Here is a 24,233-nt window from a genome sequence, read left to right as displayed (position 1 = left end):
TCTGGTCTAGCCCCATCCCAGGCTGACTTGCCTCTCTTTCTGTTCTCTGCCCACCCCAAATCTGTCCATCCTCCATGGGCCAGTTCAGCACCCCCTGCTCCCCCACCCCATCCACAGGGCAGTGTAGACAGGAAGGATCGCTGGGTTCTGGCCTGAGGGGATAAGCCTTGGCTGTCTCTTCCCTTCCTGCACTGGCCGTCTGTTCCACCACTTCATCCCCCTGCCCAACAGGAATGGGGAGCTTCCTACCTCTGTGTGAGGTCACCCCTTCTTTCATAGGGCAGTTCTGACAGATCCTGGACCTGAAGCAGGCCCACAACACCTCAACCCTCAGGCCTGGGTCCCCAAAACCACCTTGCTGAGGTGAAGAAGCCATACCACCTTACAGCTGTTCTGGAGCTTGGGGTGGCTTTTTTGCTCCTTTGTCAGCAAGGGCCTTGTCACCCATGGTGTGATCGGGTCTGTGCTTAGTGTGGGAACACAGGGAACTATGCCAGGCCCTTGGAATGGACTTGGTGCTCCTTCGGTCATTATGCTTGGAGTCACAGGTGGCAGCTTCCTGGCTGAGGAAGAGGCAGAGAAGCACAGTGAGATGGCTCCCTGAGCTTCCCGCTCTCCCCACCCCCAGGCGTCTGTTGCCAAGAGCCAGATGTGGGCCCATCCTGGTCCCCAGCCAGAGGGAGTCACCCAGGGGTTTTCAGGCCAATGCTCCGTGAAATCCATGTTCCACCAATTACCAGCCTTCCCCTGAGAAGGCTGAGAGATACTCTATGGTCTCAGTCTGCCCTTGGACAGGGGTGGGGGGTGGTTTGCACAGAGCGGGTCAGTGAGGACCCCTCATCTACCTGTGTCTCCCCATCCACCTGCAGCCTTTTATTGAAGGCTTGCTCTGATGTGATTTTGCACTGAGCTCCAGAGCGCACCATTTCGTTTCCACACTCACCTGTGTCTCCCTCCTTCCTACTTTACTTCATCAACATTTCTCACTTGTCCCTGGTTAGGCTGCCCAAAGGCTGGGGACTGGGGCTGAGGTGAATAGGATTTTGGCCTGTTCTTGAGGAAAGGGTGATCCAGTAGAAGAAATTAGGTGAACCTGAGCGGGAGTGGGGGGGTGGGGGGGGGGGGTGAGGTAATAGGGCAGATGACAGGGAAGAGCGAGGCAGCCAGAGGCTGCTCAGCCCAGAACCCAGTGACCCCTCCTGCCCACCCTGTCCCCTGTGGGTAAGGGCAGGGTGTGGGCTGAACTGGTCCAGGAAGGATAGGCCAGGATTTGGAATGGGCAGAGAAAAGAAAGAGGAGAGGGAAGTGAGCCTGGGAAACAGGTGGTACCAAGTCAAAGGGGAAGAAAGGACTGGCTTAAGGACTGGACCCTGCTGTATGTGGAGCAGAGGATGGAGACCTCAGGGCCTATCATGAGAGATTTCAGGTATCAGGCTGAGGAGCTTGGCCTTTATCCTGAAGCCACTGGGGAGCCATGCAAGGATTCTGAGGAGTTACCTGACCATATAGATAGTGCTCGGTGCAGGGTGGAGTGGAATAGAGGAGTTGAATTGGGGTAGGGGGCTGGAGAAAGACCAGAGGAGGAGGAAGTAAGCAGGGCCAGGGGGGTGAAGGAGGGAGTGAATACATGGGAGAGAATTATAGAGGGAGAATTGGCGGTGATAGATTTGATACAGGAGGTGCAGGAGAAGGAAGAGGCAAAGCGACTTTGTAGTTTCTAGACTGGGGATTTGAAGTTTGCTGATGCCTTTGATAGAGACAAAAGATACGTTGGATGTGAATATTCAGGTGTATGGGGGCCTCTGGGATGTTCCCACAGATGTCCAGGAGGCAACCTGTATTGGTTGTCTGGAGCCCCAGAAACAGGGCTGGGCCTGGGTGGGGGTGGGGGTGGGGAGGCACTAGAAGTTGGTGCGTTTGGGGAAGGCTCCAAGCTCCCTGAAGGTGGGGTGGAGAAAGAGGAGAGAGACAGGGCGCGGTGCCCCTGTGAAGAGCACCCATGTTGAGGGGGCAAAAATAGGATGAGCCAGCGAGAGAGACAGAGGAGGGGCCGTCTGGAAGGTGGGAGGGAAACAGCCGAGCAGGAAGGCGGCGGGAGAGGGCGCTGAGAAGAAGCCGCCTTCTTTGGCAACGAGGAGGTAGCTGGAGCCTGCAGTCCTCGCGAGGCAGTGGGCGCAGGGCGGAGGCTGGATCTCAGAGGCTGCATCTTCCCGTCGCTTTGGGCGCCCACCCGCCTCCCAGCTTCCTCTCACCTCCTGCCAGATCCCCAACTAGCAAAAACCGGTGTCTGCTGACCGGCTGCAGGGCGGCGGGCCAGGGCCCGTGAACGCGGCACACCCCGATCAGCACCCGGGAGAGCGGCCGGGGCCTGCGGCGGGGCGGGGCTTCGCTGTGATCGCTCCGGGCCCTCGGTTCCTGCCGCCGGCCTAGCAGGCCAGATGGAGGTGGAGGTGGGAAGAGCAGGCCAGGACACCGGCCCCTCTCCCCTTTCAGAAGCACCCCCCCCCCCAACCCCACCATTCCGGCAGTGCCCTACAGGAGCCCCTACCCCAGCATTTCAGGCTGTTACTCCCTCAGCCCCACCAATTCAACCTCTTTAGGAAAAGGGAAGGGAGGAGAGGACAACGGCTTTTTACTGGGAACTTTACAGACATTTCCAAAGCCTTACAACTCTTTGAGCTTGGAATTTGTGACCTCTCCTTTCAGATGAGAAAGCTGAACTGAAGTTCAGAGAAGTTAAATAACTTGCCCAGGGTGCATGGATGGCAGAGCTGGGATTTGACCCTCTACCTGCCTGGCTGTAAGTCCTAGAGTACCAGAGTACCCAGTAGTCCTGGATCGTGCACCTCATTCCTGCAGACTCCTTTGTTCTGGGGTAACTGTGGAGTCTGGTGTGGTAGTGGGATGGGAGGAGACCTTCCCTCCTACCTGTCTTGCTTGGGTATATTCCCAGGAGGTTTCTGAAGATGAGGCCTCCACCATCATTTCCAGAGTGAGAGGGCAGAAAGGAGGCTGAGGGGCAGGTGAGGCTTCAACGCACCAGCTTCTCCTGTGCCCGGCAGGTACCCTCCTTTGAGCTCCTCTGACTCAGCTTCTTACTGCCAGGCTCCTTGGGGCGTGAAGGGGAGTTGTGAGAGGCCAAGCCTGGACATGATCCAGGGCCTTGGCTTTCTGGGCCCGAGAAATGCCTTCCTAGCCAGCAGGCATGGAGCAGTAAGGTCCCAGGTATGGGTCAGGCTGAGAAAACAGTTTGCCCAGAGCTTTCAGAGATCTGAAACTAGACCTTCTGGGGCCACAGTGGGAAGCAAAAGCTCCCTCATAGTTTCTTTCCTGACAGTAAGCCATGAGAAAACTGCTTTCTGTCAGCCTGGACAGGCCTCCTGCACAAGCTGCATCATTCCTGTCCATCCCACCACTGCTGCACCTCCGTGCCTGTTAACAGGGAGTAGGTTTTCACTCAGTCTCATGGGCGCTTCTGCATGGATCCTGTTGTGTGTGGCAGGGGTCCTTGTCCCCACAGGTCAGAGAAGTGAGGTTATTGGTGAGGATTACACATGGCCCCCATAGCCTGGAATATACCTGCTTTTCCTGGGGTCTCCTCCTTTTAAAGACTCAGCTGATATTCTCTTCTACAGGAATGCTTACCAACCCCAGACTGGGTCAGAGGCCCTGTTTGGGCACTACATACTCTGTGCTTCTCTCTGTCACACTACAAGTCATTTCATCTCCTGCCTCCCCCCCCCCCCCCCACCACCACCACACACACACACCTTGACTGGGTGCTTCTCCAAGGCAAGGAGCCGTCTGAGTCATATTTAATGAAGGTGGCCAATGACAGGTGTTTGTGAACAAATGAATAAGTTAGTGGAGGAGCCAGCATTTGAACCCCCATTTCCCGCCTCAAGGTGTGGAGCATTTTCTTTTATGTCCAACAGGCCCTCTGCTGAGACAACTCCCTACCTGTCCATTGCCTAAAATGCCCCAATTCCATTGGGTTAAGGCTTCCTCCTGAGGAGTCCTCTCTGGCAACAGGGCAGAGGTACAGCAGGCCTCTTCCCATGCCTATAACCTGTGGACACTGAAAACCACGTGGGCAAGTTGTGCCCAAAACTCCTAGTACAAGTGCATGTTTCTGGGCGCCTGGATGGCTCATTCAGTAGAGCATGTGACTCATCAGGGTTGTGAGTTTGAGTCCCATGTTGGGTGTAGAGATTAAAAATAAAATCTTGGAGGCGCCTGGGTGGCTCAGTTGGTTGAGCGTCCAACTCTTGATTTCGGCTCAGATCACGATCTCACGGTTCGTGAGTTCGAGCCCCACATCGGGCTCTGTGCTGACAGTGTGAAGCCTGCTTGGGATTCTGTCTCTCTCCCTCTCTCTCTGACCCTCCCCCACCCTCAAAATAAAGAAATCAACTTAAAAAAATATTTTTTTAAAAAAGTGCATGCTTCAGCATCAGCTCCCACAGTGTCCTAGCTGAGCAGAGCCACCAAGAGGTAGACTCAGTGACAAAGCTCTGAGTTCAAAGACCATTAGCAAGAGCACCCAGAGCCTCCTGCATCCCCAGCTCTATGCTGGGGATGCACCCCCTGTACATGATACCGACTCAGGGAGCCCAGAGGAACTGATTCTGCCTGGAGGCCCAGCCCTTCCTTTCTTGAGGAGGGTGAGAAGTGTCCCCTGACCCTGAGAGCCTCTGTAATGGGGTAGCACAGGGTCTGGGTTCCGTCCATCTTCCCCTCACCCAGCTCCCATTCTAGTCCGTGCACAGTGCAAATCCTTCATCCTCGTACCTCTCTGGGTTCCTCTGTCTGTCTGCCTGTCTGTCTGTCTGTCTCTCTCCCTCTCTCCCCTCCCCCATTTCCATCTCTGCTTTTTTTTTTCTTCTTTTCTTTTCTTTTCTTTTCTTTTCTTTTCTTTTCTTTTCTTTTCTTTTCTGTCTTTGTTCCTCTGTGTGTGTTTTCCCTATGCCTCTCTGATCTCTTTATATTTCCATCTTGATCTCTCTGGAGCTCTGCTCCCTTTCTTCTTTCCTTCATGTATTTCTCTCCTTCCTGTCTATTTCTCTCTGTCTCTGTCTGTTCCTGTGTGTGAGTCTTTCTTTTCCTCTCTCCCAGCCAGAGTCTCTCTCTACCCCTCCCTCCCTCTCTCCCTCTCTGTCTGGGCCTCTCTGTTCCTCCTCCCTCCTCCCTCCCCCTTCTGCATTATCAGACCTGCTCCAACCTCCTCCCGGAGCCAGCCTAGCGGCAGAGGCAGTGGCAGCAGGAGAGGTGGGAGCAACTGGGGCAGCAGCAGCAGCGCTGGATTGGGGTATTGAGTCCAGACTGAGTTGGGGACAGGCTACTGCTCTTGGTCCTTGTGCCCACTGGGCCAGGCACCCTGCCTGGAACCCCGGGCAGGGTGGACAGGGCAAGGTGCCACCTTAGTCTGGCCGGGGAGGCAGACGATGAGGAGCGATGGGGCAGGCATGCGGCCACTCCATCCTCTGCAGGAGCCAGCAGTACCCGGCAGCGCGACCGGCTGAGCCGTGAGTACTATCCAGGGGCTGGGGTTTGGGTGAGCGGCTGCAAGGCATACCAGGGACTAGGGTCCTGGGAGTGCCGCTGAGGAGCTGGGGTTGGTGTGGAGCTGAGCCACGTGGGAGGATCGATCCTGCTCCTGGGCGCCCCGTTGTTGGACTGTAGCCTGGGGCGGGGGGCGAGGGGAGGCGGCTCTGCACAGGGGTGGGGGTTTCAGACATCAACCTAGGGGGTGATGGGGGTGGTGTCCCATAGAAGAGGCTGGGGGAGGGGTTGGTAATGAACCTGAATTATCCTTTCAGGGGCTAGGGGTGGGGGGTGTCTCTGCAGGGAGTTCCAAGGAGGTCTGGGGGGCTGAGATAAACTGGTTCAGGACCCTAGAGAAGGATGAGATGTCTGTGACCCAGTGTTGTGTGTGTGTGTGTGTGTGTGTGTGTGTGTGTGTGTGAGAGAGAGAGAGAGAGAGAGAGAGAGAGAGAGAGAGAGAGAACAAACATGAATATGAATGAGTAAGTGGCGCTGGAACAGAATAGGGTCCCGGGCCACCGCCTTTTGTGGGACTGGGATTCATAGCCACTAGTTTCGGCAACTTTACCCCAAAACATCTGTCCCAGAGAGAGCCACGAGGCTGGTTGAATGAGGCCCCTGTGCACCAGCCTCATGTGCATCCACGTGCATGGGTGCATGTGCAGGTGAGTGGAATGGGGGGTTCCATGGAGGCTCCCCTCCACCATCTGAGGGCCGCTGAGGTGGGGGGCAAGGGGTGTGTGTCTTCAGGTCAGTGGAGGTGCAGTTCTATGCCTGCACGTGAAGGTGTGTGTATGTGTGTTACAGGTGTGAGGTGCAAGGGGACCTGTGGGGTGTACAAGGGCCTGTAGAGTCCTTGGTGGCTGAATGTGCGGTGGCCTGGCAGGATGTGTGAGCAAACCTGTGTGACTGTGAGAGGTCATCTGCACACGTGCGAGTGCAGGTTGCCGTGTGTGTGGGTGTAGGTGTGTGTGTGTTAGTTTGAACGTATGTGTTGGCACGCATGTTAATCTGTGTGCCGTGTCTGCAAAATAAAGTGACTCAAAACTGAGCACGTTGTTCGATTCCACGCACCTTCCTGTTTGTGTGCTTATTTGTTAATGCGTGAATATTAGTGTTGCGCTGTGTGTGTGTGGCATAAGTGTTCGGGTGTGGGTGTGTGATCGTGTGCTGGTGCGCTTGAGTGTGTATTGGTGCCTGTGTGGCTGGTGTACGTGTGTGTGTCTCTATGTGTGTGTTCATCCGACTGTGCGTGGGTGGCTGTTTCCTTCCCCTGCTGGTTGAGGACACAGCTGGGACGCTGTGACCCACCGAGGCAGGGCGGGGGTGGCTGAATGTGCGACCACCTCTGTGAGCCCAGGACAATTCATTCTACACCCTGTGGGGAGATGCAGAAATGAAATAGGCAACAATGGCCCTGCCCTCTGGGGCCTCCTAAGCTTCCTAGACATAAAATGGCTTGAGAATAATTAAGCTTAAAGATCAGGATCTAGCTAACAGGTGGGGGTGGAGTGGGAGCGGCATAACAAAGGCCCTGGGTGGGAATCCCCCCTATCCCTGGAGCAGCGAGGAGGCTGACCGGGTTGGTAGCAGCCGGGTCCTGCAGGACTTTGAACTCCAGGCCTCTTGGGCTCTATCCCGAGGGCCCTAGGGAGGCCAAGAAGGTTCTGTGTGGTGGAGGGACAAAATTCCGTGAGTTTGAGAAAGCTTCCTCAGTGGCATGGTCAAGGTTGGACTAGCAAAGAGAGACGGGACAGGGGGGCCAGGCCACTGTAGACATCAGGGAGGTCCGGGGCCAGGTGGGCCAAGGGGCAGATGACCAGGGCCTTTCTGAAGGGAGAGGTTGGAGGGCTTAGGAAACGATGGGATGGGGGACGTCAAGGTGGCTCAGCTTGGACTCAAGTGGGAGATGCAGTGGCAGGACCTCAGAGGGTCAGGATGTTGGAGGGAAAAGCTGTTGGAAAGCTCAGGCCAACGAGGTAACAGGAGAGATCGATCCCCTGTAGGACTTCTGACCAGGGTGAAGAGGGTTGGAGATCATGGAGCCGTGGAAACTGAGGCTATGTCTTTGTCAACCTGCTCTGGCTACGAGGCTGAGGCTGAAGCTCTTTATCAGAGGCAGACCGAGGCCTCTTTCCTCAGGGCCTGCAGGGGACCTGTTGGTTGCCTGAACTGGGTTGGCTCAGTGAGGGTTAATCGCCTTTATGCTCCCCACACCCCCCAGTTGCCCCTGCCCACCAAGCAGCTCCTGCCACTCTTTCTGCTTCCCACTCCAGCCTCCTGTCCCTGGGGACTGCTGATGGCTTGGCTGGGATCTAGCCAAATAGGGGAGGCAGAGCTCCCAGCAGTACCCGCCTTCGGTCTTAATGGCCTGGGAGTCTCACCCTGAGCCGGGCTGCTGTCGGGTCAGGCCTGTGCTCCCCAGGCTCCTGCTGCTTGGGCCTGTACAATCTACCCACTTGGCCTGCTCCTGTTCCTGCATTTCTGTGTCCATCCATTCATTGATTCACTCAACAGCGACTCTCCAATGCCTGCTTGGTGCCCACGGGGCTGGTCACTGGGGACACAGAATGGACCCAGACCCAGACCCTGCTCTCAGGGACTCCCGGTCTGATGAGGGAGGCAGGAGTGGAGACCTATAACCTTGCAGTGTGAACAGTGCTGTGCAGAGGGAAGCCCCTGGAACTGTGGGACCCACACCAAGCCGGGGCTTCAGAGGATGAGTCACTTGAGCTGCATCTTGAAGGATGGATGGGGATTGCCCATGGGAAGAGCAGAGGGAACAGCATGGAAATCCGATGTGAAAGTGCTGTGTGATCAAGGAACAGAAAGGGGTTGGGTTGGCAGGATGAAGAAGGGAGTGGAGAAGAGGAAGAAAGGGCAGGAAGAGCCAGATTCTGTAGTCTCAAATGCCAGACTAAGGGGCTTGGGTTCCCCTCTTAGGACTGGGTTGCTGAGGAAAAGTTTTGAAAAGGAAGCCTCCCCTAGGAAGCCCTCCTTGGTTCCCCCTCCCTCTGACCCCGTGATCCACCCTGAGGTCTCCCTGATAGTACAGCATCAAGAATGTGGCCCAGGGGCACACAGTTGGCTCAGGCAGAGAGCATGTGACTCTTGATCTCAGGATCATGAGTTTGAGCCCCATGTTGGCCATGGAGCCTATTTAAAAAAAGAAAAAAGAATGTGGCCCAGAGTTGGTCTTTCCCTGTGATGCCCCCATGTGTGAGGTCCTTTACCCAGCCAGCTAAGGAGCAACTCTAAGGCAAGAGCCACCCCCTCATGCTTCCCAGCACAGGGCTGGGCACCTAGGCTCAGTGCAGCCTCCCAGTGGGAGAGGACATGAAGAGCATCTGGGCCACCTCCTAGCAGTTGCTTTACTCCTTCCTGCAACCTGCCCACAGATCTGATCAGCCCTGCTTACATACCCCCTGGACAGGATGCTCATCCCTTCCCTCTTGGGCAGCCCTTCCCTTGGAGTGGTTTTATCTGTCCTGGACTCCTTTACAAGGCCTGGCTACTTGGCCTTGTGCCCTTTCTCCATCCTGGGTCACTGTCCTTCCCCCTCAGCAGGGCCAAGCTGGGGCATAATGGTTCAGGAGTGGTATGAACACATCGTGGGCAGAGAATAGAGAGAGATAAGCAGCCCTTATTCCAACTACAGATGGTCAAACTGAGATGGGCCAGTCCCTGACCCCTCTCCAAAAGGAATGATAAGGAAGCAGGCATGGCCAAGAAAGGGGATGAGGATAGACAATGGGAAGAACTTCCTAACAGCCCAGAGAGGTGTGGAATCTCCTGACTCTGTGAGAGTGGGCATGAGGGGGAAGTCTTCCGGGACAGGAGGGAGAGCTGGAGACTGAGGCACTCACTTCTGCCCCTCCTGCAGGTGAGGGAAGTCTTCCAGGGAGAGGGGGACTGCAGGGGCTGAAAGAGATAGGGGAGGGGGATCAGGATTCATTCATCCATTTATCTGACATTTACTGGGTTGCTGCCCGACCAGACGTACCAGCTCTGTGGGGAGATAGAACAGTGACCACACGGAGGGACGCCCATGATCTCCCCTACCTCTGCCAGTGGCAGGAAGGTATTTAAGAAGAGGGGCTCTTGGAGCTAGCCTTAGAAGGAAGAATTCCTTCATAAGGCAGAATTGACAGCCCCACAGGAAGAGCACATACCATGTGCAAAGGCCTCGAAGGGAAAGCAAGCATGGTTTTGTTTATGTAAGGACTGTAGGAATTCAGAGTGGCCTAATCATGAAGTGCAAGGGTAGGGGAAGGTCTGGGCAGAGAAGGAGAAGGAGACAAGTGAGGGAATTGAGGTTAGACTATAGGAAGCACTTTCTGTGACCAAGGTGCCGCCAGCAGCTTTGACTTGGAGGCGTCATTGTGAATTTGCAACTTCTTGGTCTCTCCCAGTGCCCCCATCAGGGCCTGCGGAGGGGCTCCTCCTTGCTTGAGAATGGGATGTTCAGTGAACAGAGACCCTGAAAATGGGGGAGCGGCAGCAGTTGAATGTGAGCCCCTTCCAGAAAGTGGCATGCAAATGAATGCAAAGTAATATGCAAATAAGCCAGCTTAGGCTTGTCAGCTTTGTCTGGGAGGATGAGACACCACCCCCTTCCACGCTGGCCTCCCACCTCCTCTGCCCCAGCCCCCCACTCCTCCCCACCCCCAGAACAGCCAGAACAGCCTTGTCTGCTGCTTCGACTGCCCTAGCTTGTGTGAACCACAAGATTGTGGCCTCTCAGTCGGGGACCATGGGCTCCCTGTCAGCACCCCCATCTTCTCGGGAAGTCGATATATTTAGTAACGGATGTTTTCAACACATTTATCTCCCATTGTTCAGCTGCCCGCTCCCTGGGAAAGGCCAGGTCCCCAGTGACATGACCCACTTTTTGAATTCCCTGAAGTCCCTTTTCACTGCCCTCCCTGAAAAACAGGAGGCAACTGGGGCTTGGTGCAGCAGAAGGGATTTAAGTCAGATATCTGGAAGGACTTCCCAACAGTGTAGTTGCTGAAAGACATGGACCCTGAGGCTTCTGGGTTCTCACCTTTTAGATGGCTACCTGGGTTCAAAGCCAGAGGAGGCTTTGAGAATAGGACAGAGAAGGCGGTAGACAGGTGGAAGTTCAGATATCAGCACCATTACTCTGTAGCTATGTGGTCCTGGGCAAGCTACTTAGCTTCTCTGAACCCCATGTGAATAGTGAAGTGGGAACAATAATACTTTCCTGGCAGGATCACCATGAAGAATCTGGAAGTGGAGAGCTTCATGGCAGGCATGCAGCAGGTGCTCATAAAGGTTAGCTGTTGCCATTATAAACCACCCACACTCACCTACACTTTTAGAAAGATTCAGTGGGGGGCTGGAGGGGGAGAGACCAGAGCTAAGAGCCCAGAAGCTGTCATCGTGTGGGAGACACGAGGAGGTCTGAAATGGAGCCGCGGTGGTGGGAATGGTGAGCAGTGTGGATGCTCTGTGGGAGGGGCCCTCAGAGACATGTGACCACCTCCCTCAGCTGCCCTGACTGGTCAGGGACTAATCCCCAGGGAATACAATGGAGGAAAGGGCTCCATGAGGAAGAGGTTAAACCAGTGGCCACACCCATGGCAGTCTGCGAGTCATTCTGGGAGTTGTAGTCTGGTGTGAATTTGCAGTAAGTAGACTTAGTACGGCCTCCTTGGATCCAAATCCACACTCTGCTGCTGAGGCAGGCTGGGGACAGGCCCTGGAGGGTGCTGGGGGATGCAGGGCCCAAAAGTGGAGCAGCTTCGCTCCCTCCCCAGGGACCCCTCAGCCTGCTTCATGTTGGGCAGTGCAGGTGGGGGTAGGGATAAAAGGATTAAGCCATAATTAGGACTCTTCACACATCCACACAGAAGTTTACAGCTTCCAGAACACTGTTTTCACATCTATGATCTCATTTAATCCTCACCACAAACCCAAGAGACTCCTGTTTTCTGGATCAAGAAACAGAGGATCTGAGACGGGAAATAACTTGTCCAGAGGTATTCAGCCGGTGACTGATGGAGCCAGGCTTGGAGCACATGTCTGTCTGCCCCCAAAGTTCCTGCTCTTTCCATGGGTTATTGTTCCAGATGGCAAAGGCCAGGCGTTGAAGGACAGGCAAGATACAGACAATTAGACATCTCAGCAGAGGACCGAGGAACAAAGACCCGACTCAAGGAACAGAAAGCAAAGGCTGAGCCCCTTGGGATATAAGGCTAAGAGGTGGACTAGGCAGACCCCAGGCAACTAATCCCAGGCTGGGAATTTGGACTTCTTACCACAGCCCACCAGGATCTTCCCAGGAGTTTTGAGCAGGGGCAGGTCCTGATTAGGGCTGGACTTTGGAAAGATTGATTGATGTTGCAGTCTGGGCTGAATGGTTAGGAGTGGAGAAACAAGACAGCCTGAGGCTTCTGAAGTCCATCCGTGGTGCTCCCAGAACTTTGCTCGAAATTCTTCCCAACTTATTCCTCCTCTTCCTCTTCTTCCTCCCACTTCTACCCTACTCCCCTCCACCCCAGCCTGGGGAGGGAGGACTGTGTACCTTAGAGCTGTGCTGTAATGCCCCCTGTCTCCAGCAGGGGGTGCTGTCACACACAATCAGTTGCAGCCTGGATCTTCCTTGTGTTTGAAGGGCCAGCGGGAGGAAAAGCCTGGACAAAGAGCAGAGATGAAGAGTGGAGCAAGGGTAGCCCATTGTTCTGGCAGAGGGGGAGAGGGCCCTACTGAAATGACACAGGGAGGAAGGAGGACTGAGGAGAGACTGGACTGCACACAGCAGGGACAGACATTTTAAAGGGATTAAGCCAGGGGACGAGATATTTTCTTCTCACAGTTCTGGGACAGGCTTAGGTTTGGAAATGGATCTGGAATGACATTGCAGTTGGAGTCTGAGTTTCTATTGGATTGTGATTTACTTGATGCTGAGATGAGGGGTAAGATTAGTTGGTTTATTTGTGTTTGTGTGTGTGTGTGTGCGCGCGCGCGCGTGCTTGTGCCTAAATGTGAACTTCCAGTTGCGTATGTATGTTTATGGGTCTGAGAATGTAAGAGTGTGTGGGTCAGTGTTTGTATAAAAGTGTGGACACATTCCTATGTGTGAATATGTGAGTGTCTATTTTTATGCCTGATTATTGGTAAATGCTTATGTGTATGTGAGTGTGTGTGCACCTATGTGTACGGTGTTATGTACATGTGCTCTAATAAAACTGTGTGTGGGTGCGTAACTCTGTGTATGTGGCTGTCCGTGCTTGGGTGTAAAGGCACGGATGAGTGAATGTGTGTGAAGGCACTGACCCAGCAAAGCCACGCCCAAGGTCTGGACATTCAATACTTTCTCTTCTGACTCCCACCTGCCTGAAGATAGAGACAAGATGTGTATGGGCTTGGGCTGGAGGGGCTGTCATGTGTAGGGCTGGGCTTCCCTCAGGAGACGCCGGAGCCCCCTACTAGTCAGTGAGGGCTCTAGAGGAGCACGGTGTCTTGTATTCAAGCTGAGGCTGGACTAACCAGGGTCCAGGGCTATCACATGGAGATGCTGGACATGGCCATACCTGTACCCCGCTAAGAGTTCCAGGGACCCCCCCCCCCCACCCAGTCCTCTTGTATAGATGCAGCTCCTGAAGCCCAGAGAGGGGTAACGGTCGACTCAGCGTCACAGCAGGATCCAGGGTGAGATGGCAAGTCCCAGAGCACAAAGAGGGGTGGGTCTGGCCTAGACAGCCTCTCTCCGGCCTCTGGAGCAGATGGGGAGCTCAGAGTAGAGATCCAGTTCTGTGGCATGAGGCCCCCTCCTGCACCTGGGCATTCTCACTCCTCCTGAGCCTTGGATGATTCCTTTGAAGTTTCTACCAGAGTGTCTGCCGGCTGTGAGGCTCCTCCCGGGAACTTGTGAAGTCTGTCATTCCGTGGAGCATGGTGATTCCATGGAGAGGAGTACAGCAGTGGAGCGGGACCTGGGGAGGGGCCTCATCTTTGCATCAGATGCTTTTCTAGGTTTCTACTATTCTAAAATTTAAGGCGTTCCGCATAATCCCTCCTTGGGCTCTTAGTGCTGAAACGGTGCTGGGGTTGCTGGAGAGTCCTGGAAGCCGGGCTTGGCTCAAAGAGAGGGGGCAGGGCAGTCCCACAGGGAAGGGGCTCCCCTAAGGGGGAGGGATGAGCTTCCTGCCCATAGTGCAGGGGCACTGGGCAGCCTGGCTAGGGAGACTGCGGAAGAGACTCCTGTCCCAGCAGAGAAGCTGGCTACGAACTCTCTGAAGTCCTTTCAAAGTGTAGCTGCCATGGAGGTGCCAGAGAAGGTGCCCACTCAGTATGGGGAAGTTTGAGCCCCACAGTGCTTTTCCCAGTGGCCTGGGCAGTGAGAAGATGCAAACAGGAGATCCCCTTTCCAGGGAAACTGGAAAGACGTCATCTTCCTGGAGGTTTGGGATTGGAGGCGGGGGGCTGGATTTGAAGACACCGGTGGAGCCAGGGGTGTGATGGGTAGGAGATGGTGGCTTTGCTGGCAACACTGGCAGGGAGGGGGCAGACAGGCAGCTAGCTTCCTTTTTTTAAAAAAAATTCATGTTTATTTATTTTTGAGAGAGAGAGAGAGTGAGTGAGCAGGGGCAGGGGAGGGGCCGAGAGAGAGGGAGAGACACAGAACTTGAAGTGGGTTCCAGGCTCTGTGCTGTCAACACAGAGCCTGACATGGGACTTGAACTCGTGAACTGTAAGATCATGACCTCAGCTGAAGTCAGACGCTTAACCGACTGAGCCACCCAGGCGCCCCCAGCTAGCTTCTGTTGAGCCGAGTTGTGGGGGGCTCTAAGGTTGGAGGCCCATTGTGAGAGGTTCAGAGCTGGGTTCTGGGTGGTGTGGGGGCAGAGGCTTTCTGGTGCTGTGGACTGGGCAGGGATTGGGGAGAAGAGAAGAGAAGCAGACAGCCGGGCACTGCATCCTTCCCATGCCAGAGAATTCAGAGTCATCTTAAAACTCCAAGTAGGGTGTAGTCTGCGGGCTAGATGGAGAGAACTGACAATTACAGAGTACCCTTTATATTTTTCAAATTACCTTGTTTAATCACCTCAACAATCCTTCAAGGAGCTCGCACTATTTTGTAGAGGGGAAACAGACGACACACTTACGTGGTTTAATTGAAGGCAGTTTGATGAAGCAAGCATCTTGGAGACGGGGTAGGATGAAGGGATGCAACAGGGCATGGTGAGGTCCCCTGGACCAGCATCCACGAGGCCTGCGGGGCAGAGAGAGTGCTACAGATCTGAGAGCCAGGGGCATGAATAAAGGGTTGCTCTGCAGAGGAGGAGGCTGTCAAAGGAGACGAGTGGAGGTCTGGAGGGACAAGGGGCAAATGGTTGATGGGAACCTGAAGCTCAGAGAGGGTGCCAACTGCTCCCTACCTCCTTCTGCCCTGCTCCCTACCTGAGCTGCACTGGGGCTCTGAAGAATGTCATTCTCAGGATTCGGTGTGCCCTGAGCCCCCACTGAACCATCATCTGCTCATTGACCCCACCCCTCCTCAAGGATGCCCTCACATGCCCCGCCTTGTGCTTGTCACCCTGGCCATGGAGATGGACGGGACGGTCCTTGCCCTCCCCTTTGCTAGAAGCAGGCAGTGAACCTTATGGGGCGAGTGCAGGGAAGGAGGAAAGCCCATGCTGGGGCCACTGCTTGGAGACTTCTCTGAGGAGGTGATGATGGGTCTCGGCCCTGAAAAATGAATGTGAGTTTTCCAGGTGAGGGAGGAGAGGAAGGTGATTCTAGGCAAACAGCCAGCACAAGCAAAGGTGTGACGAACGACAGCAGGAAGTCAGGGTGGCGGGGCCAGGGCTGCTGGGCTGGAGGAAGGTCCTGTGGTGGAGGCCCAGCTCATGTAGGGAAGCCAGGGAGGGCGTAAGCAGGGTCACGGTTAGCTTTGGGTTTAGGAAGCCCCAAGTGAAGGGTGCATTAGAGGGGCCAGTGAGGAGGCTGGTGTGGAGACCCAGGTGAGAGGCAAGATGGCCACGATGCAGGTGTCTGAGGACAAGTGAGCTGTGTAGACAGGTCAGAGGAGGAGTGACAGTCCCCAACCCCTGGCTCACCCATCTGAGCTATGGCCCTAGTTCTGCAGTGTCCGCCCACTAATGCAGGGATGGGTGACAACTCTAGACTCTCTTCCAGGAGCACCCTTCCCTGCCTCATCCTGCCTGTGGCTTCCGCACCCCAGAGCACCCGTCCATGGCAGCCACTGGCCACGCTGCAGACCATAGCCCCCAAGAGCAAAGCCGTGTCCCTGCCACTTCATCTCTTGATAACATGTATGACTTGCCCGCTGCAAAGTCTGATAAAATCCTCCCTTTTAAGACCATCATCATGGGGTGCCTGGGTGGCTCAGTCGTTAAGATCTGACTTCGGCTCAGGTCATGGTCTCACGGTTTGTGAGTTTGAGTCCCACGTCGGGTGAGCTTGCACCGCACTTTGGATTAAAAAAAACACAAGCCCACTTTGGGTGAGTCCCGCTCTCTCTCTCTCTCTCTCTCTCTCTCTCTCTCTCTCTCTCTCTCTCGGCCCCCTCTCCCTGCCCCTTTTGGGATTCTCTCTCTGCCCCTCACTCACTTGTGCCTTCTCTCTCTCTCTCTCTCTCTCAAAAAAAAAAAAAAAAAAAAAAAAAAGCTTCATCCTGGAGTTTGATCTCAATCCTTCTTGCTGTCCAGAGCCTGGGCCTTGGACTCCCTGGGAAATGAGTCAATGAGATGGCTCCCTCCTGGTGCTGGGGGCAGTTATGGGCTTTGGCCAAGCCAACTCATCCGTGTGCCTGAGTGCCAGTGGGGACCCACTTCAGCCTCCGCTGGGCCTCAGGTCCTTGACTTGTTATCAGCGTTAATTGGCATCTCCAGTGCGGCCTTCCACCCCACTAAGCGCTTGACAGTCACGAGGTGCTATTGTGTGCGACTGGATTCCACCTCTTGCACCCTCCTGCCCCAGGCTTCTGGTTCTAGCTGCCTGAGCCAAGCCACCAAGCGTCCCAGCCACAAACATACAGCTCCAGGTGTGGAGAAACAAACAAACAAGAGAAAAGCTCAGCAGACACAGAAGCCCACACACAGAGAAGCAGACCACAGTACAAAGACATGGAGAGACCCACAATGAACACAGACATCAATATATACTGAGGAACGGAGACAGGACAAATCTTTTTTTTTTTCTTTTAATGTTTGTTTATTCTGAGAGAGACAGAGAGAGCGTGCGTGAGCAGGTGTAGAGGCAGAGAGAGAGGAGAGAGAAGGGGCATCTGGGCGGCTCAGTCGGTTGAGCGTCCGACTTCAGCTCAGACCATGATCTTGCGGCTTGTGGGTTCGAGCCCTGCATCGGGCTCTGTGCTGACAGCTCGGAGCCTGGAGCCTGCTTCAGATTCTGTGTCTCCCTCTCTCTCTGCCCCTTCCTCACTCATGTTCTGTTTCTCTCTGTCTCAAAAATAAATAAACATAAAAAAAAAAAAACAAAAAAACTGACTTTCCAACCCAGGTATACACACGAGCAACACAGATGTGGATTTAGCACACAGAAACACACACTTGGCATAAATACAGACCGCCTATCAGGAAGCCAGACCAAGCTACCTTTGGTTCTCCACTTGTGCAGCCTCTCTGCCCTCTGGGCATATGCTGTTCCTTTGTCTAGAATACTCTTCCTGGATGCTCCCTCCCTTCACTGGGTTAATTCCTATCATTCTTTAGTTCTTGGCCTCCCTTCCATACTCCCCAACCTTGGAGCTGTCCCCTGCTACATGGCATCCCTGACTGTTTTCCAACCCGTCTTTGACAAGCTTGGGGATGAAACTTTTGCCTGTGCCTGGTGAGGTGGTGATTGGGGTTGTGACTGGGCCATCGGGAGCCAAACAAAGACAAATTTCGGGGGCACTGAGTCAGGAATAACAATGAGGAGTCCTGGCTGCTCAGGGTGTGAGCAGGCATTTAACCCACAGGCTGGCATAGCCAGATGTCCTCTGCCTCATTTTTTTTTCTTTTGTGTTTCTTCTAGGCTTGCTGCCCAACCCAGTTCCCTCCTTTCCCAAAGCCAGTCCTGCCTCTTGCCACCTCTCTGCGCTCACACATGCTCACTCGCCCTCTTCTCTTGGGTGTACCCTGCCTCTACTTCTAAGCCTGGGGAGAACCTCATGATTCAAGGCCTGGGGTCGGAGGCACATCCTCCATACATGGTCTCCTAACCCATGCCATTTAGCTTGATAAAGGGAGGTGTAGAGGGGAGTGGTTATGAGCACAAGCCTTGGGGACTGTCTCCTCATTCAAGTATCAGCTCCTCCACTTCTTGGCAGCAGGACGTGTGTGAGTTCTGCCACCTTTGTTCCCTCATCTGTAAAAGGGGCACGCTAATAGAGCCCACCTCATTAGGGCTGCTGCAAGGATTAAATGAGACAAGTGTGTGATGTACGTGGCATGCAGTTTGGCTCCCCTTTGGGCTGCGTGAGAGCTGAGGGAGAGCTAATGAGATCAAGGACGTGCAAGTGCACCCGGGAGGTGCCTAGTGAGTCCTTGCTAATTGGAACTGAGTGAAACAAACATCCCTGTGAGTACCTACTATGTGCCCTCCATGACTGGTTCTTTGCACCCTCCCCCCTCAGTTTCTGTGTGACTGCTGAGCCTGAACTGTTGTTTTGCTATGGGGGGGGGGGGCTCAGCAGGTGGGGGCGTGACTTCTTTTTTTAAATTTAATTTTTTATGTCCATTTTATTAAAGTATAATTTACATACAATAAAATCGCCACTTTAAAGGGTATGATTCGATGAGTTTTAGTAAATGTATACAGTCATATAACTACCATTTCAATCAAGAATAGAACAGTATTCCCCCCCCCCCCAAACTTCCCTGTGCCCTTTGCAGTCAATCTCTTTGGGGGGTGACTTTTTACAGGGCTGTGAGAGGTCCCGGGTTTTCCTTGAGCTGACAACCTGGGCACATAGACTGGGATGCTTCTAACATGCTGGGAGATGCCAAGGAACTGCCCGCCCTTTCTGGCCCTTGGTTCCTGTAGACTGGCAGAGGTAATGAGGCCAAAGAGGGGAAGGGATGCTCAGGCTGTGATCTCCTGAAGGTAGACTCTGGGTCTGAGAGCCAGGTCAGTTGGAAGTGGTGGCCTCAGAAATGCACAGAGTGGGTGACAAAGTAGAGAGTTGGTGTTCCCATAAACCTGCCTCTTGATCAGGTAGGTGAGCCCTGTGGCCCTGATGGGAATGGCTATGTGTTGGTCCAGACTGGAGCAGGGGCCTACCCAATATGACTCCACATGTCTTCCTGTCTCCCCCTTCCAAGAGCTGTAAACCCCTCCGTGGATTAGCAATTCCCTGAAAAGAAGGGGGGCACTTTTGTTCCCCAGTTCTGGAACCAAATATTAAAGCAATTATGTAACTAGCAATAAATTACTTAAAGTAGTGACTCACTCAGCTTAATTAGAGTGAGAGCAGGGAGGGATTAAGGTATTTTTAGAGCACACACCTCACTCCCTCCTGGGGGGGGGGGGAGGCCTCTGTGCAAGGTGGGGGTGGAGAAAAGGCTGGGAGCTCATAGAAGCACCCCAGGTGTCTTCAAGGAGATGAAAGCCAATCCTCCATCCCGCTGAGGTCTCAACAAAGACAGGCCAAGTCAGAGCTGAGGCAAGAGGGATTCAGATCAGACCCAAGGAACACTTTCCAGAGGTGCTTATTGGAGAACTGGGAACAGAAAAATTAGGTTATGAACTCTTTGAGGGCAGGGACTAGGTCTGTGATCCACCTTCCCACCTTTACTGGTTACTAGCTGTGTGGTTCCTTTGTCACCCCAAGCTTCAGCTTCCTTCACTGTCAAATGGGCATAATAATATCCACCTTCACACATATTGTAAGGATCAAGTGGGTTAATGTGTGTAACTAACACAGACTCCAGTACTGACTTAACAGGACAAAAATCTCCAAGAAGACAGGGAGTGGGTCTGTTTTGTTCACTGTTTTATCCCAAGCTGTATTCACGGGGCCACACGTAGTAAGTGTTCAATAAATGCCTGTTGAGTGAGTGCTTGTTAGTTTCATTCCCATTCTCCTACTTCAAATGGGTCCTTGTTTCAAGGTTTGTGGATGAAGGAACTAAATGAGTGGAGGGCAGGGGTGCCTCTCAGGTGGAGACTGGCTTTTCTCCCCCAAGCTGAGAAACAGATGACTTAGAACATAAAAAGACCAGACTTCCAGAGACTGGCCAGGGAGAGTTTGGAACCATGGACAGCTCCAGCCTGGGCTAATGGGCTTAGTCTCCTGGTTGCCTGAAGCTGGGCTGGGCTGGGAGGGTCCACCCAGGCTACCCTCAACTGCAGTCCAGTCTGACTGGAGAGACCAGGACCCTCACCCACCGTCATTGGGAGTTCAGGGGAAGGAGGATGAGTGTGAGATGGGGCATCCTGAAAGCTTCCTGGAGGAGGGGATGGGATTGCCTGGGAAGATTTAGGCAGAGAGAATATCCAGGTGCCTGTAAAATGAAATAATAATTTTGATCCTATAGATTTTCCAAGAGGATTGAATGAATTACTTTTAAGGAATGCCTGGCACCTGCCTGCTTGGAGAGGGTACAACATAGGGGCTCATTTCTTCCTGCTTCCCTCCACCCCTTCTCAATGCCTGTGATTTGAGGAGGGACATCCCTCTGTCCTGTTGGGGACAGCAGGACCTGGATAACTGCTCAGAGATGCTGGGGTATGGGGATTCCTATTCTAGCCTTCACTGACCCCCAGCTCTGACTGAGCTGGACACATAGTAGGTGCACAAGACAGACTGAGGGACGGTCTGCAATCCTCCTTCCTATCAGGGCATTGGGAGGCTGAGGGAAAGACATGGCAGGGTTGGGGTGATGGAGTTTAATCCCTGGTCCTCCCCTAGGCCCATAGCCCCAAGACTCCTGCCCCTAGTGGCCGCTCTGATCAGTTTTGACTAGCTCTCCTCACACCTCGCTGGCCTCTCAGGGCTCTGGCGATGAATTAGTGATGACAGCTTTGCACCATCACTATGACGACCAGGCATGTTCTTAGCCTCCAGTCAGGGTGCAGCGGCAGAGGCCAGAGACCCCTTTGGCTCTGAGCCTTTGTACTGTTGTGTGTGATGGGGCTGGGGCCCAAAGGGGGAGCAGGGGGGAGGAGAGCAAGGGATGGAGCAGAGACCAGGGCATGGGGACTCCATCTGGAGTAGATGAACATTCCTTCAGATTGTTAGATCCAAAGGAACCTTAGGGACAGTTGTTTCTCTTCCTCCCTGCTTTCTCTTTCTTTTCATTCCTCTCTCCCTTCCTCCTCCTTTCTTTCCTTCCATTTTCTCTAAGCCTCATCCCTGTTCAAGGCCCTGAGCTGCCCACCTCTTTCCCCTATCCTGGGAATCAGGCCCAGCCCAGCCCTCACTCTTAGGAGCCCAGAGTGAGATGGGGACATAGACCAATCCTGGTCTTGGCTTCAGAGAAGGTGTGTGGGAGCCACTGGTGGCTCTGCAAGGGGGGCTGACTTAGCTCAGCCAGAGGCTGTGCAAACAGCTTTGCAGAGGGAGTGATACTTCTGGCCCTGTTGAGTGAGGATATTTTCCAGTGCAGAGGCAGAGGATCAGAGGAGAACAGGTAAACCATGAGTCCAGAGGTGAAATATAAAGAGGGGTGGGGGGTTGACAAAAATGCAGAGCAGCCAACATGCAGGAGTGTAGCAGGGCACAGAGGAGGACTGAAGCCTGGGGAAGGACTGAGAGGGAATGGCTGCAATGAGCAGCTTGCAGGGTGTCTCATAGGGAAAAAGGAGCCCCTGAAGAATTTTTGTTCTTGTTGCTTGTTTGATTTTCGGGATGGGAAAATTGAGGCCCAGGGAGAGAAAGTGACTTGATCAAGCTCACTGAGGTCATTAAAGACAGACTGAGGCTGTGGGCTCTGTCCGGATCCTACTCTATAGACCCCAGCTAGGACCTCTTGCCCCAGACTTGCTGGCCAGGAGTTTTCCAGGTAACCACCACTTCCCAAAGGTGAGGAGGGCCCATGGGTGACCCGCCCCTAGTTTGAATGAAATTTGAGAAGGCAAGAGCTGTGCTTATGCGCCATCCCCTGCCTCTTGTGTGGTGGGGGTAGTGGGGGAGGGCATTCAAGGAAGGACCTGGGAAGCCAGGGGCTTGGGTGGGGTCAGCAAGTGATTAGGGTCAGAAACTTGGGTGTTTGGTCTCCCAGCCCAGGCACTGTGCCACATCCCCTTACTTTGCACCCCCAGGAATCTTTGGCCAAATTGGGCACCAATAGGAGGAAAGGGCATCTCTGGGGCCCTCACGTTCGGCCTGATATTGGGCCTGATGTGGCCGGAACTTATCAGGGCAGAGAGAGCCATTTTAGCCCCATTGTCCCAGGGCAACAGTGACTCACTCAGGGTTGCTGAACAGGTCAGTGCTGGGCTGGGCCTGGCTGCCTGGCCCTTAGCCTGTCTACACTCCCCCCACCTCACAGCTGTCCCCTTGCCTTGCTTTCACCCTACTCTGCAGCGTTGCTGGGCCTGCCAGCTTTGATGGATGGCCCCACAGCTCAGCCTCCCTCCCATTCTTTTCCGGATGCTGGGCTGTTAGCCTTCTAATCACCAGTCCTGCCTGGTAGCCGCCAAGCCATCCATCTCCCCCCTGCCCCCCCACAGCTTCACCCAGCACAGGTAGGGTTTTGTGGGGGGAGGAGCAATGCAGCAGTTCCCCCTTCTCTGAGGTTGGGCCGAGAGTGTGGCTGAGTCGAGGGTTAGGGAGCAGCCTACACCCCCTTGCTGGAGCGCCACAAATCCCTCCTTCCAAGGGTATCTACACATGCATACATGCATACATGCTCACAGTAACGATAAAAACAAACTTTCATATATTGGGGTGCCTGGGTGGCTCAGTCGGTTGAGCGTCCGACTTCGGCCCAGGTCATGATCTCACGGTTCGTGAGTTCGAGGCCCGCATCGGGCTCTGTGCTGACAGCTCAGAGCCTGGAGCCTGCTTGGGATTCTGTGTCTCCCTCTCTCTCTGCCCTCCCCCGCTCACATTCTGACTCTCTCTCAAAAATAAACGTTAAAAATTTTTAAAGAAAAAAACCTATCATGTATCAAAAAATACTATATGTCAAGCATTGTGCCAGAGTTATGCATGTGTACTCTCATTTATCCTATTAGTTGGGTACTATTGGTAACCACACTGTATAGATAAGGGAACTGAGGCTCAGAGAAGTGAAGGGACTTGCACAGAGTCACATGTCCAGGAAATGGAGGAGGGGATTTGAACCCAAGTTGTATAGCTTACATCTTGTATTTGCAACTCTTGTGCTATACTGACTTACTTATTCATGCACACATGCACACACAAATACATGTACACGTGCACACATGTGCATGTATGACCACGAGCCTCAATGTCAGACCTTGCACTACCCATCTACCTGGACCAGGCTCCTGAGGAGTCGGGAGAGTGCTGGGCTGAGGGAGAGATGAGGAGTCCCTGCTCATTGTCCCCAGGCTGCCCCCAGACTCACCCTGGCGGTGACATTGAGCAGCTGGAGGGCTGCATGGAGGAGGCAGCCTCCAGGCATCAGGAACAGGAGGCTGGGAGGCAATCAATCGATAATGCCTGTGGCACCACCTTCCCGGGACTGGGGCTCCAGGGAACGTGGCGCCGAGGGTCGATCATCTGGGCTGCAGCCCAGGCCCAGCATGCATGCATGTGTATGTGGAGTGTGGCTCGCAGCCTGCCATCTCTGCGCCCCCCAGTTCCGTGTGCCCTTCCTTCTTTCTTTGCCCTTCCCCCTGTCGTCCCACACCTCACCCCAACTCCCCTTTCTGCCCCTCATCATGGGCACTGCCTCTGAGAATCAAAGTACCAGTTCCCAGGCGCCTATGTTCACCTTCTGCTCTGGGGTCACCCTGGCCCAGAGGCTGTTTCCAGGGCGAGTGCTGTGAGGTGTGGGGAGGGCAAGCAGAAAGGCCAGAGGCCAGGAGCTGCAGGAGGTGGGGATGAGCCCTCAGAGCCCTAGGAGACAATTTAATGAGATAATGAATGTCAACTGCTTCGCACCACCAGGGGGCACATAGTAGGTGCTTAATTAGACTTTGTCTTGTTCCTCCCTCAGGAGTGTGGCGAGAGCAAGGCTGGTGCTGATGGGGGCGGATGGGGCACCTCTGAAGGCACACGAGCTCCCACAGAGGCTGTCAGGTGCAGCTGACGGTGTTAACAATGCCAGGAGCAATTAGCGGGGAGAGAGAGAGAGATTAGTACCTGACACCTGACAGAGGCACTGTTACCCATTCTGACGTCGGGGGAGGGTGTCTGGTGCCAGGAGGACTGGTGGCCAGAGCCGGGCTTGAGACCTTCCCCCCCTCCCCCTGGGAGGGGCCGCTGAGCAGGCCTGGATCGCACCCCCCTTCCTGGAGCAGCTGCCTCTGCCCTGGCAGAGAGGTTTCCACCAGTCCCTCCAACTTGTACTGGCCCCACGAGACCTGGGGTCAGGCCGCATTTCGGGCACTGGCTGGCTGGTGGTGATTAGCTGGGGTGAGTCACTTGCCTTTTGGGGGCCTCAGTCTTCTCTGTAACAGGTTCCGGTGAACATCAAGTGAGATGTCGCCTGTTAAGTGCCTGCCGCTTCCCTCTCCCCAAGGAGCCGGGCCACTTTGGGTTCCCCGGAGTCTGCCTTCCC

The 24,233-nt window shown here is 54.2% G+C and overlaps 1 protein-coding gene across 1 annotated transcript in view; it reads left to right on the top strand.

Moving 5' to 3' along the window:
* The first annotated feature begins 5,228 nt into the window (after positions 1-5,228).
* PDE2A (phosphodiesterase 2A) overlaps positions 5,229-24,233 on the top strand; it is a 94,587-nt gene continuing 75,582 nt past the window's right edge. The window contains 1 exon segment of the mRNA XM_019449706.2: positions 5,229-5,525. Coding sequence (XP_019305251.2) covers positions 5,455-5,525 — 71 coding nt within the window. The 5' untranslated portion in view covers positions 5,229-5,454.

Source organism: Panthera pardus, unplaced genomic scaffold (genome assembly GCF_024362965.1).
Source record: "Panthera pardus isolate Hobbes unplaced genomic scaffold, ASM2436296v1 HiC_scaffold_12, whole genome shotgun sequence".
Lineage (NCBI taxonomy): Eukaryota > Metazoa > Chordata > Mammalia > Carnivora > Felidae > Panthera > Panthera pardus.
Note: the sequence above shows the minus strand (reverse complement) of the source record. Positions and strands in the feature narration are given on the sequence as shown.